A 14,193-nucleotide genomic window follows, 5' to 3' on the forward strand; every position below is an offset into this window, starting at 1 on the left:
CGGGTAGTGGAGTTTTTTATTCAAATTACTATATTTTATATATATAATTAACAAGAACTTCGCATCTGTAAAAAAATATCCATGAAATAAAAAAATATTAAAAAAAATAATAATAATAATAAAAAAAAATAATAATAATAAAAAAGAATCCGCCAGCAAAAAAATGTAAATCTTATTTTTTTTTTCGGGGGGTGGATTTTTTAATTTTTAATTTTTAGTTACCTTTTTATTTTTTGGCTGGCGGAAATGGGCTTTCATATGAAGTTTATAATCTGTCAATAATATTGTTTGTTATTTTTAGCCTGTTGTAAGGTCATCCCGCTCTTTTCTTGCTGTGTCACTGCAGGAGAGATAAATCTCTTTACAGTTGGGCCAACTCCTCATTCTCTGAGAGCAGCACACACACACTGAGCATTTAGTGGTGAGTAACAAGTATATTATTACTATTAGTAGTCGTAGTACTAGTAGTAGTAGTATTATTGTAGATGATTTTTCAATCAATTTCCTTGTTCTAATGCTTACTGATTATTCCGATTTTGATCATAATCAATTTAATGTATTAATGACAACTAAGTCGTAGGACTAAAGGATTTTGACTTTTCAAATTTTTCATTAGACAGAAAACATTTCTTTTGACTTACAGGCTTAGTGTAGGACTCCTTTCACACGTAATATCACTCCATATTGTCACTGATGTACAGTTAAACTGCTTTAAAAGCCAAATGCAAAACATGAATATTAGAATTGGAATCAACTAATTAACTGTAGTGGTCGGGGTAAACAAATACAAAAATTATGGCCAGAACATTTTGGTCCACAAAATGTATAAGTTTATTATAAGAGTTGATATTTTTATTTTTGTATATCAATTCATCAGTAAACCTGCTGTAAACCACTTAGACTGTCCCCAGACTCCTGTTACCATGTGTTCATATTTGTTGAATATTTTGTTCACCTAAATTGTTGCTACAGAAGTCTATGATTTTATTTTGAAAGATTAAATACAACTTCCGGTGAACACTAAAAACCAAAATGACCAAACTGAAGCGATCCAAAACACATTTGAGAGAGTCGACAAAAGAAATGTATGATGTTAAAATAAACACACTTTCGTAATTGATTTGGTCATCGTCCAACTGGAGTTTCTTATTTTACATCGTTAGTTTTTAAATACAACTCGACCGGATGTACGACGATAACCGGAACACACATGAACGTTGTGTTTCTCACCGGAGCATTTTATGCAAAGGACTGTCAACAAACAATATGGCGACTTAACTAAACTCTACTCGACGTTACAAATGGAGGGTGAAAGCTTCTGTCGGTGTTAAAGAAGGTAAATAATGTATATTTATAACACACGTATCTGGTGTCCACACTGTCGTTACACAGCTGACGCCATACCTCTCCGCGAGATGATGTAGCGTCATCATTTTTTATATTTAAATGTATCTTATTGCAGATGAAAGGTAGCCTTTATGGCTAAATCTGACACATTAACACGATGGACTCAAGTGGTCATTTTAATTAATGTGCTTTGTCCCTTTTTAAATGAACAGAAACACATTTTATTTGTAATTTAACACATTTGTTTTTGCGCTAAATCTAAAGCCACTGACGTCACACACATCAATAGCTGCCTCGAGCTCTATCTGTTGCCACAACAACACGCGAGACATTCAATATGTCAAGGTCATAAAAAGTAGGTCAACCGCCTCGTAACGTTTGTTTCCGTTTCATTCCTTTGATATGTGTCCTCCCATCGCACGTCTTTAATACATAACAAAGATACACTACAGCGGGTATTATTATACACAACTATTATAATACTTGTTATTACAGTTCGTTTTTATGTATTCTTGATGTTTTGTTGCTGTTCTGAAATGTGGTCAGTTGTGGAAGAAGTACTCAGTGGTAACAATACCACAGTGTAAAAGTACTCTGCTACACGTAAAAGTACTGCATTCAAAATTTAACTCAAGTACAAAAGTACTAGCATCAAAATATACTTAAAGTAAAAATACAATAATATAAAACATATTTTATATTTTATTATTGGATAATAATAATTACATTATACGTACATTACTGTAATGTTGAAGCTGGTAAATGTGAGGCTTATTCTAGTGTACTTGTTTATATCCATAATAATAAATCATAATGTATTTGTTTAATATATTTTGTATGAATCTGCAGAGTAACTACAGTTATCAAATAAATATAGTGCAGTTAAATGTAATAAATTTGTCTCTGAGATTCTGAGGAGTAGAAATATAAAACACAAGAAAATACTCAAGTAAAATAAAAGTGGCTCAAAATTGTACTTTAGTAAAGTTCTGGAGGAAATTAGCTTAAAGGTCTCTCAGACCATGTTCTCATTTTCAGTTATTTAAACAGTCAAGTTTGTTTTGTTTGTTTGTTTAACGTCTCGTTTTATTTAAATTACCCCAATTTCTGTCAAAAATATCACATTTGATCTCAAAAGACGTGAATTTTACTTTTACTAAATGTTCGGGACGCTATCAAGCCGTTGCTCTTTAGATCTGCTTCACACCAGCTTCAGGTTGGAGCTTCAATTCTCACTTTTCTTTTCTTTCCTGTAAACTTCTTGGAGTTATTGCTGAGCCCTTTAAAAGAAAAACTACATATTTGTCTGTTTTAAAGATACAAGTGGGTTTCAAGCCACATGCAGGGTTAATAAATCAGAAATGATTGAGAGATGGACGAACACATTGTTGTTTTCTATAATAATAATAATAGAAATATAGATTTGCACCAGCTGTTCCCCACTCTGTGTAACCAGAGCTGCTTGTTTTTCCTCCTCAGATCCTCAGAGCTGCTGCAGGCTGAACGCTGAGCTTCGGTGACGTCATGGTGCTGAAGGTCTTCTTCCCGCAGTGCTGTAACCGGGCAGACAGCGGCCTGCTGGTCGGCCGCTGGATCTCCGGCCATGACTCTGCCGTGGTGCTGGCGGTTATCCACTACCCGTTCATCCCGGGACAGGTCAAACAGTACGTCCAGCAGGTCAGTGCAGCACCGCACACACCTCTGTGTCCCCTCAGGTCTGGATCAGGCTCAGATTTAACCTCTCATGTAGTCAAATGACATTTCAGTCATAGAGCCAAACATCTGTTTTTCTGAAAAGATTAATATCTGGTGACTTTGTGAACAATTTTGCTGTTTTCAAGGTGTTTTCAGATTTCTTAAGGACTCTTCTGGATGAAATCTGCAACACATTAATACCAGATTACTAACCGGCTGCTCCTCTTTTATCCAAACAAAGATGATCGATGGACATAATTCTTGCTCAATTTGTACGTGAACTGAAATGAGGCACACTTCTTCGTTAAGGTACCAAAGTTAAAAGTCTTTATTGGTCCTTCCTCCTCCTCCCTCTTCTTCCCCCAGATGAAGGATCAGAGTGGGGGGGAGCTGTCGGTGCTGGGCTCCTGGAGTTTACCCAAAGACGGTCAGGAGGGCATGGAGAGCTTCCTCAGAGATCTCAGCACCATCTTCCCCCAGGAGCGCTGGCTCCAGATCAACCGCGAGTTGGGCAAGACGGGCTTCACCTGCCAGGTCCTCCAGCGGGACCAGAGTAAGACCCTCAGACTGAGGTCCGCTGGGTTTATACAGCAGGACTGGAGGTCCCTGATAGGAAGTATATATATATATATATATATATATATATATATATATATATATATATATATATATATGTAGGAGACATTACATTAAGTTCTCATCTCTAGTTTCAGTTCACGTCTCTTTGCAACTTGACAAGAATCAATTCAACTGTTAATAATTTGCTGGTTTTGGGGTGAAAAGTATTGACCATTGATTCATAGTTTCTATCACTTTAATTTATTTAATTTAGAGTTAATAAGTTTCTTATCTGTGTCGAGTATTTAATAAACTTCAGCAGGACTTTTTGTTGAAGGAAGTAAAGTAAACTATCAGGAGTTTACAGTGAATCATCTTTGTCTTGGCCAGATGGAAAAGTAATTCAGCGGGAAATGAAAAAGAAGGTTGAGGGAGGTGATGAAGAAGAGCAGGAGGAGCAGGAGGAGGAGGAGAAGGTGATCTTCGTCCACTACGAGCAGAAGAAGGTGATGTTCTCACAGCTTCACCCCGTCGAGAACGGAGTTCCTGACCCCAAAACGGATCCACCGTCTGAGCTGAGACAGGTAGAGACAGAAGAGCAGCTGCTTCTCTTTGATCAAATCTTACAGAGTTCGTAGGATGCAAGTCTCTGTTGTTTGTTTCTCTCACAATGCAGAAAAAAAATAACAATGCAGCATGAAGTTTACTGGTTTTCATCTTGTGTTATGTACATTTTAAAAAGTCTGAAGCGACATGTTTCCAAAGGACGTACAGAGTAAAGTACATGTGTGGAAGGTCAAGTTACAAGTCCATGTGAGCAGGGGGTCAAGTGTATCATCCTCCTCCTCCTCCTCCTCCTCTGGTCCAGATGTTCCAGTCGGTGGCCGGCAGTGCTCCTCTGTTCTTTCTGGACCGGTACGATGACGGTCCTCTGAAGTCGACTCACTGGCAGTCTGACGGCCGAGAGGCGAGCATCCTCGTGGAGCTGCTGAAACAGGCCTCGGTGCCGCTCTGCATGCTCCTCAGCTGGCTGCTCTCCATCTGGACCTGGATCAGTAACGCCCGGTGAGCAGGGAGGAGACCAGACGGACAACAACATAAATATACATGTTTATGTTTCATTCTCTCTATAAGATATATACGTTTCTTCTAGAGATTAATTAAGTATTCTGTCAATAGATTGGTGTTGTCTCAGTTCTATCAGTGTTAGAGGAGGATCACTCTGATCCAGACGCTGAGAGGCAGCGACACTTTAATCCTCATTATCTTCATCCTCATTATCTTCATCCTCATTATCTTCATCCTCATATTTGCTCCTCAGGATCTTCAGCCTCTTCCCGCTGCGCTTCCTGTCCTCTAAGCTGTCCACATGTGTGCAGCTCAGCTACAGAACCGAACACATGAGGACGCTGAGCTCAGCGAAACCGGCCGCTGGACACACGCACTTCATCAGGTGACTGTTTTACATGTTACATTTGGAATGTGTAAGTACAATTTCTTACTGCACTGTATCTATATTTCTGATTGAGTATCAGTTATTGTATTTTATTATTAATGTCTATTAATATTCTAGTTTATCTTGAATTATTATTATTGTCAGACAAAGATGAACCAGTGACACTACATGTCTATCTGTCTCTCTCTCTCTGTCTGTCTCTCTGTCTGTCTGTCTGTCTGTCTCTCTCTCTCTCTCTCTGTGTCTGTCTCTCTCTCTGTGTCTGTCTGTCTGTCTGTATGTCTCTCTCTCTCTCTCTCTGTCTGTCTCTGTGTCTGTCTCTCTCTCTCTCTGTCTGTCTCTCTGTCTGTCTCTCTCTATGTCTGTCTCTCTCTCTGTCTGCAGGAAAGCGAACATGGTGGTGTCGTTCCTGGTGGACGTGTCTCTCGGCATGTTGCTCATGTGGTGGCTCTACAGAGACGACCACATCTCCATGTTGGCCAACACTCTGGTTCCTGCAGCTGATGTACGAGTTCATTACTGAGATCAATAATATAATATAATAATAATAATATATATAAATAATAATAATAAATATATCATCTTTAAATCGAGCCCTCTTTTCAAACTGATTACAAACAGAACAAATAACATCAAGATGATAAAATTAAACTCATTCTTTCAAAATAAAATATTAGTGAAACAAAGCAATAATTTATTAATATTAAAATAATTATATTTGTCCAAAACTTTGTCCACTTCTGGCTTCAAAGAGGCTTCACAGTGTTTAAAGGATTTTGTTTCTGCCAGAAAGTTTATGTTTAGTTAAAGTAATTATTGACCTTGATGTTTCATAATTAGCTTTTGGAAATTGTAGATTGATTAAAATATATAACTTGTTAGCACACAGTCTGCTGACAGCTGAACTAACTACATCTACTGGTGTGGTTCTTCCTCAGCATGTGGCTAAAGAGCTGGAGGAGCTGCTGCAGTGGCTGATGGGAGCTCCTGCTGGGCTGAAGATGAACCGGGCCCTGGACCAGGTCCTGGGTCGCTTCTTCCTCTATCACATTCACCTGTGGATCAGTGAGTCGCAGCACAGAACACAGAACACAGAACACAGAGCACAGAGCACAGAACAGAGCACAGAACACAGAACACAGAACACAGAGCACAGAGCACAGAACGCAGAGCGCAGAACACAGTACGCAGAACACAGAGCACAGAACACAGAACACAGAGCACAGAACACAGAGCACAGAGCACAGAACACAGAACACAGAGCACAGAACACAGAGCACAGAACACAGAACACAGAGCACAGAACACAGCACAGAACAGAGCACAGAACACAGAGCACAGAACACAGCACAGAACACAGAACACAGAGCACAGAGCACAGAACACAGCACAGAACAGAGCACAGAACACAGAGCACAGAACACAGAGCACAGAACACAGAGCTCAGCTAGAGGCTTCATCCACCTTCATTCCTCGTTTCTCCCTCGTGTCTCCCTCTTGACTCCCTTTTGTCTCCCTCGTGTCTCCCTCCTGTCTCCCTCCAGGCTACATCCACCTGATGTCCCCCTTCATCGAGGGGATCCTGTGGTACGGAGGCCTGTCGGCCTGCTTCGGCCTGACCTTTGCCCTCTCGCTGCTCTCTGACATGGTCGCCCTGCTCACCTTCCACATCTACTGCTTCTACGTCTACGGAGCCAGGTGAGACTAGTTTATGTTCCAGAGGCCGTGTGGTAAATACATGAGGACCACGTTCGTCATACTTCTTAGTTTTTGGGTGAAGAAGTATTGTTCCGGTAGATTTAACTTCTCTGAAGACTCTCCTGATGGGGTCAGAGGTTTGGGAAGTTTTAGAAGTGCGTAACTTTATATTTGGTCCTGAACGTTTCGAGTAGAGCAGACAGAATCGGTCCTGTGGTGTAAACACGCTCTGCTCACTCGCAAAAATCATCCCAAATGACCCACACACTGAGCGTCATGTTTTGTGCACGAGAGGAAATGATCGCAGCTTGAGTGTTTTTATACGAATGATAATCTTTTCTTTCTGTTCAGTCTGATTCACACTTTGCTCTGATGAAGTGACGTCTACGATGCTTCTGCAGCTTCATACTTTGTTTTGTGTGAACAGAGTACTAGATATACTGCACTGTACTGTAGTAATCTTTAGTGCACTGGTTCTGCAGTTAATAACACAATGCTGCATTTACTCCGTCAGGTGTCGCTGCAAATTCACCTTAACAATAGAATAACGTGTCATTATGAAGTAAATGTTGCACAAACCTGACATCTGCATTAGTAAAGATACTACACTATATTTATACGGGAGTCTCCATAATATAATAATACATGTATGTCGTTCACCAAGCCTTTCAAAGAAAAAAAAAAGTAAGTTAAGATAAAGTTCTTGTTTTCCACACACTGCAGTCTGATCGCTGTGCAAAACTAAAAGAAGGAACATGAAGAGGAGAGAACATGTAGCTCAATGATAGAGTACAAGTAGTGTAAACAAAGTGCAATAAACTACAGTAAGAGACGTGTTATGTTCTTATTATTTCACTATACTTAATTTACTTACTGTAAAAAGTGTTTTTACTGAGACTTAACTGGATTCATGTGAGATGTTCCTTTAACTCCCCTGCAGGGGGCGCATGTTCACTCCCTCTCTCTTCCTCTGTCGCTCTCGTTGAGACGTTTCTTCTTGACCTGTACGTCAGAGTCTCGGTTTGTCCTTTCTGAGGGACATCGTGGGGGTTGGTGGACGTGAGGAATCAAAATGATCGGTACAGTTCCTTCATCTATAGCAGAGTGAACAGTATATAGTTTACCACTATTTATTTAATTTATTGATATATTTGAACATATTAAAAGACAGAAAGAACTTAAGAAGAAGTTTGAACTCTGTGCAGGAGGCTTATGAACTATCAGATATCAATAGAAGAGAAGAAGAAAGATGAAATGTTGATATAAATCCGTGCTAAGATGTTCTTTGAATAACAATAATGCAGACGTCCTCATTATGAATTCACTCTGAATGAATATCCGACCATAGGGAAGATAAAGAGTGTCAGAGTGTCTTGTGGAATGTGAGTGAATGTCTGAGGACTTTAAAACGTGAAAACACAAGTCTGCTCGATGTTCACAATAAAATATCATTTTCTGAAGAGACCAGCGCCACCACGAGGTTGATATCTGTGGTTTTCAGTGAAATATCTCAACAACTGTTCGATAGATTGTGATGACATGTGGTTCATTATTCATGTTCCCCTGAGGATGAATTGTAATAACTTTATTGATCCTCTATCTTGTCATCTAGCGCCACCATCAGGTCGACTCTTTAATGTGTCCACTACTTCTGTTCATGACCAAATGCTTAAGACATGCAATCAGCCTCAGCTGGACTCTGTTTACTGATAGTTAGCAACATGCTAACAAGCTAAGCTAAGACAGTGAACACTTTAAACATTACGTGCTAAACTTCAGCATGTTAACTCCGTCATTGTCTGGATTGTGGAACATCTACTCCGGTTAAAGAGCTCAAAAGTTTGAGAGAATATGGAATTTAAAAATATCCTCGAGCAAAAATCTAAATATAGTTTAAAGTCTGTCACCATCAGCTGATCAATCTTTAATTTGATAACATGTGGAGACATGTGGAGACATGTAGAGACATGTAGGGACATGTGGGCACATGTAGGGACATGTGGATACACGTGGAGATATGTCTACATGTCTCCACATGTCCCCACATGTCCCTACATGTCCCCACATGTCTCTACATGTCCCCACATGTCTCTATTGGTAAATCCTGTCTGGAGATCAGCCTACGAGTCTTGTTGTTGTTGAATGGGGGCCGTTACACTCGCCTCCCTTTCACGTGGGTCTGTAGCTGTGAGTGCGATGGTGACGGAGGTCTAACACTGTGATGAAGCTCCTGGATGTTGGAGGAGAGAGGACTGACTGAATTATGCATTTGCTCTAAAGATAGCCGGCTCCGTCGCCCCGTGGTGCAGAATGAAACATTAGCCACTCTCTCCTTGTTGCATATTTATGCTCCAGCAGCTCTTGGAATGTGTGTTTTTAAATTCAGTTTGAGGAGCTTTGTCAGAGTGACTTATTAAATGTGCATGGCCTCAACCTAAAAATATCTCCTGCTGTGATCACGGTGCAGTTTCCTCTCTGGAGAGGATGAGTTACAGCTATTGCTGTTCTACAGAGGCTTGTCTGTGTCTTTACGAAGGATTGTTATGTTAGATTATGTTAAATTAGATTATTTATTTGTCCTCAAAGCTCCTCCAAAAGGTTAATAACTCCCAGATATATAACTTCCATTCCTTCCAGGTGTGTGTACATAGTTCTGTTCTGTTGTGTTTATGTTTTGAAGGTCAGGTGAGATAAGCTGATATTTAAGTCAACAGTTTAGTTTTGTGATGGATGAAAGTTCACCACAGTTCTGTCAGAAGAACTTAAAACAGATCCAATGTTGTTTTTCAGAACAGGGTGAGAAATACTCTGTCGAGTATTTGAATCTTTGCCATCTATTTTTTATAATCTATTCATTATAGTGTATTATGATTATTATAATTATATTATCTTATATTACATTATGTTTATATACTAGTGTTGTTGATGGCATGAGGCCGTTATCGTTGTGTCCGTCAGGTTGTACTGTCTGAAGATCTACGGCCTCGCGTCTCTCTGGAGGCTCTTTAGAGGGAAGAAGTGGAACGTCCTGAGACAGAGGGTGGACTCCTGCTCCTACGACCTGGACCAGGTGACACACACACACACACACACACACACACACACACACACACACCCTCCTCACAGACAGACAGGCGCTTACTGTGAGTGTGTGTTGTCTTCAGCTCTTCATTGGGACGCTGCTCTTCACCGTCCTGCTGTTCCTGCTGCCCACCACAGCGCTCTACTACCTGGTCTTCACTCTGGTAGGAGACGCTTCTTCTTCTGCAGCACGATCCACTTTAACCCGGTTCAGACCGCTGAACCACAGCCAGCATCTATCACACCAAAGAAGAGCCTAAAGAATCATTTAAAATATATATTTTATTCATTGAGTTGGTTGTTCTGTATTATATTTTCTTAAAGTTTTGTTAAAATGAAGAAGTTCCTCTCAGGTTACTTCCTCTCGACACGATAACAAGCACCACATCCCATTAAACCTGTAAATTACTATAAATTCTGACCCCAGAGTCCGGTCACATGGTAGCACATGCAAGTTGGATGACAGTATATGGCGTATGAATAGCTTCTGGGTGGAGTTAACCGTTAAATAAATCATGAAACGTGTGATTCAATGTGTCCACTGAATGCAAACTAGGATCATTTCCAAATAAAATAGATGATTAGACATCCAGAACACGGTGTTACGATTTTGACTAAACCTCTAGACCGGTTTAAGATGCGTCTCCAGCCCTGATTGTTTCCAGCAGGGTGTGTTTGTTTTTAACACCTGTGTGTCCCCGTCTGGTGCAGCTGCGGTTGGTGGTGGTTCTGTTCCAGGGCGTGATCCACCTCAGCGTGGACTTCATCAACTCCTTCCCTCTGTTCGCTGTGGGCCTCCGCCTCACTCGGTCCCACCGACTGGCAGGTACTTCAGCTTCTATCAGCGATCCACTTCATTCCTGTCAAACTGATGAAATACAGAGTCACCAAGATGAAGATGTATGAAATATAAAACCCAACGCTAACACCACAGGTTCTCCCTGTAGACCAGAAAGTCATCTTGTTGGATTTTAGACCAACTTTGCTACGTGAAGACAGTTGAATGTGTGAACGTCACTTAGTGTTGAAATAAAGGTGCTAGTTCTATAAATGGACGACACGGTTCAGTCTGGACTTACTCTCACTGAATCTAATCGCTGTTCTTTTCCAGAGGGCGTGAAGTTCAGGGTTCTGTGTGAAGAACCGGGGACGGCCCTGCACCTGCTGATGGAGGTGAGAGCTCCTGTTTCTGGGTTAAAGATCTTAAATGTAGAAGTTGCAGAGATGGTTTTACATTCATCAGTGTTCTGTGAACATTATGTTTTTCTTAATGTTCCTTCTCTGTGATGTTTGAGCTTCTCTCTGAAGGAGGAACGTTCACATTAAATCTCACTTTAACACAACTAGTGTGATGTAGAAAATTCCAGGTCACAAACACTGAGAACGGACTTTTTAACAAATATTTGCATATTCAGAGATTTCTCAACGAGAGAGAAGTCTCTTTTAATTTGGTAATTCATTTTGTGGAAAAAACAGAAAAATGTCTGGTTTTTATATAATGATGCTTTTATTCTGAAGGATCTGGTACAAAAGTCTCATTGTTGTTTCTGCTGGCGGGACGCAAACAAAAGCAGATTTGTTTTCTTCCCCATTAGCTCCACAACGGACCGTAGTTGATCATGCATGTGAACCACAGATTGATTACACGGTTTAACCGTCACAGTGGGAAATAAAGTTTTACTGACGATCGTTATCGGACGATATTCAGTAAAACAGTACGATCAGGAGTTCAGCGCTAATGCTAACAGCTAACGTACGGAGGTTCCAATCAGTTACATTATGATGCGTTCATGGTCTATTCAGTAAAAACTGAGTATTCAGTGAAGGTAAATTATGATGTGTTCACATGTCATCTGTAAAATGTAGTTTTAGTGATAAACTTGAATAAATCCAGTAGTTTGACGGAGATGTTTTCACATGAATATAAAATAGATATTAGAGATGAATTATGAGCTGTTTAACTTCCTGACACGAGCTCTAAACACATTATTATACATCAGTAATAATAATAATGACTAGATAAAAACACAATCTTTTATTTCCTAATCGTTTCTGTTTGATGCAACAACAGAAACAGAAACGATGTGTTTTGGCCGATATGGATCATCGACGATCGTCAATCAGCAGCAAAAAAGAAAAGATCGGGGATCTTTAAAAATGATATTTGCTTCTCTTTTACCTGCTGATCCGAGACCAGACTGAAGTCCATCACATGATCATGTTTCTCTTTTTCAGTATTTGTTCTCTGGTGTTTCCTCCTCAGATTAACCCTCTGAAGTGCAGCACCGTGGTCCAGAACTACCGCACACCGACCTACAGCTGCTACCCCAAAGACTCGTGGGCCGCCCTCATCAAGAAACTGTTTGTAGGGGAGCTGATCTACCCCTGGAGGCACAAAACCACCAAGATGGACTGAGAGAGAGAGAGAGAGAGAGAGAGAGAGAGAGAGAGAGAGAGAGAGAGAGAGAGAGAGAGAGAGAGAGAGAGAGAGAGAGAACCTAAAAACCAGCAAGTAGTCACGTCCTGCTGCTGTAAGAACTGTGATCATAAAATCAGTTTCACTACATGATGAAAATCCTTTATTTTCTACTTATTGTTGTTCAGGACTTGACAGGTGTTTTTCTGTTGTTGTTTAGGTCAGAAGTCAAATTAAATGTGAGATTAAACTCCAGTAATTCTCTTTTATTCACAAGGAAACTCCACCAAAGGACCAAAACTATCGTGTTATGTGTGTTTTTAATGTGGGACACAAAGATCCACGTTAAAAAAGAACATGAAAGAAACGCGTTTATGTGTCTTTCAGGACCTTCGCTCGCTCGGAGACCGTTCTTACCGTGACAAACGTTTATTAGCTCAAGTTTATTATCTTGATAATTTGTGATTTTTTTCTCTTTCTATATTTCTAGTACATTTTCGACTTTAATTAACCTCTCAAAATCTGTTTTTTCTCTGAATATTATCCACATTCCCCGACTCCGTAATTATTATTTTTTGTTAACCTACAATGGTCCCAATATGCCGTCGTATGAAGAGATTACACCACAATCTGAAGTGTTGTCTGTCTGTCTGACCATCAAACATTCAGGAGCCTCTTCACTCTGCTGTGTGGAACTCATTGAGCGATCCTCGTCATCTTTATTATTGTTTGATGCTGAGCGTTGGTGGTGAACCACTCAGACCAGAGATGTGTCTCCGCTGTAATGCTCCATGGAAACAGCATCATCACTGACACGTGAAGATAGTTTCTCATTAATGAGGAAGTGCTCAGATATGTTACTGAAGTAAAAGTGGGAATAACACTGTGTATAAATACTCTGTGAAAGTAAAAGTCCTGCATTATAAATTAGAAGTAAAAGTATAAAAGTATTAGCATCCAAACATAACGCTCCCCAGAGGGTAAATCTTTTGGTTTTATTAACTCTGTCATTGAACATCGGAGCTTCTAGAAGGATTTTAGAAAGTTAGTTATATTAAAGGGAGACTAACTTTTACTGAACTGCTCTGTGAACAATTATAGGATCATTCTAAAACTTAAATTACAAATTGGACAATTATTGTTCAAAAATCAATTGTATTCATAGTTTTTATTTTAGAAAAGTGGTCAGGAAATCAGGTATTTATGTATTTACTGCACTGATGATGTAGATAGTCTTTTAGATTTTATATTATTAAATTATTAGCAAGAGTCAAAGGATACAAACTGGACAAACTGATTTATTTTATTATTTCTTTATATAATATTTTGTGTTTTAGTATACAATTTAAATGATTAGTGTTTTTTATTTAAAGTTAATTTGTTGCCATTTTTCTTCCAAACAAGGAGTTGAACTGTGATGTCATTCTGTTCTGTTTAAAGCTTAAAGACTGACTCTGCTCGGGTCAGTTTGTCAGTATTTGTGTTTATAAATTGTTTTTATGTGCCAATTAATGTCATTTTAATTAGATATTGTCCTTTATGTCTTAATAACGATACACCTGAACCAGCTCTCTTTAAATGTGACACTCCAACGTTTGTCTGACTCAGCACAAACTCCACGATACTTAATGTTATTAACACTTTTTATAGTCTTGTGCTAAGCTAGGCTAAGCTAGGCTAAACACGTCTCGGCCAATCGGAGATGAAAGTGATATTTGAATCTGATTTCCCAAAACTTCACCCATTTAAACTGTTAAATGTTTATTTTTCTTTCTGTTCATCTGTATTAGATCATCCCACTATTGATCCAAACTAAATGTTCCATCGTCCTTTAATAAAAATACTTTTATTTAATATACTGGTGTCTTCTTTTGTTCAGATGAGGCTTATCTGTTTATAAACTGATAATAAAATAATTGTAATAATAATCATGACCATCTTA

General features: G+C 39.4%; 1 protein-coding gene across 3 annotated transcripts; it reads left to right on the forward strand.

Annotated features, from left to right (window-relative positions):
- Nucleotides 1–340: 340 nt before the first annotated feature.
- Nucleotides 341–14,105, forward strand: pigq (phosphatidylinositol glycan anchor biosynthesis, class Q). 3 transcript variants are annotated; one of them, XM_076085125.1, is made up of 14 exons: nt 341–421; nt 2,827–3,024; nt 3,409–3,595; nt 3,991–4,184; nt 4,469–4,665; nt 4,922–5,053; nt 5,441–5,561; nt 5,995–6,121; nt 6,601–6,754; nt 9,713–9,824; nt 9,919–9,999; nt 10,547–10,661; nt 10,947–11,008; nt 12,099–14,105. In XM_076085125.1, the coding sequence occupies exons 2-14, from the start codon at nt 2,872–2,874 to the stop codon at nt 12,249–12,251; spliced, it is 1,788 nt and encodes a 595-aa protein (XP_075941240.1). In that variant the 5' UTR covers nt 341–421; nt 2,827–2,871; the 3' UTR covers nt 12,252–14,105. The 3 variants fall into 3 exon arrangements, with proteins under 3 accessions (XP_075941240.1, XP_075941239.1, XP_075941241.1); XM_076085124.1 differs by lacking the exon at nt 341–421 and adding an exon at nt 1,233–1,336; XM_076085126.1 differs by lacking the exon at nt 341–421 and adding an exon at nt 3,284–3,314 and having other exon boundaries at nt 2,901–3,024.
- Nucleotides 14,106–14,193: the final 88 nt, after the last annotated feature.

This window comes from Anarhichas minor, unplaced genomic scaffold (assembly GCF_050575085.1).
Source record: "Anarhichas minor isolate MPS153535 unplaced genomic scaffold, ASM5057508v1 ptg000140l, whole genome shotgun sequence".
In the NCBI taxonomy this organism is placed as follows: domain Eukaryota; kingdom Metazoa; phylum Chordata; class Actinopteri; order Perciformes; family Anarhichadidae; genus Anarhichas; species Anarhichas minor.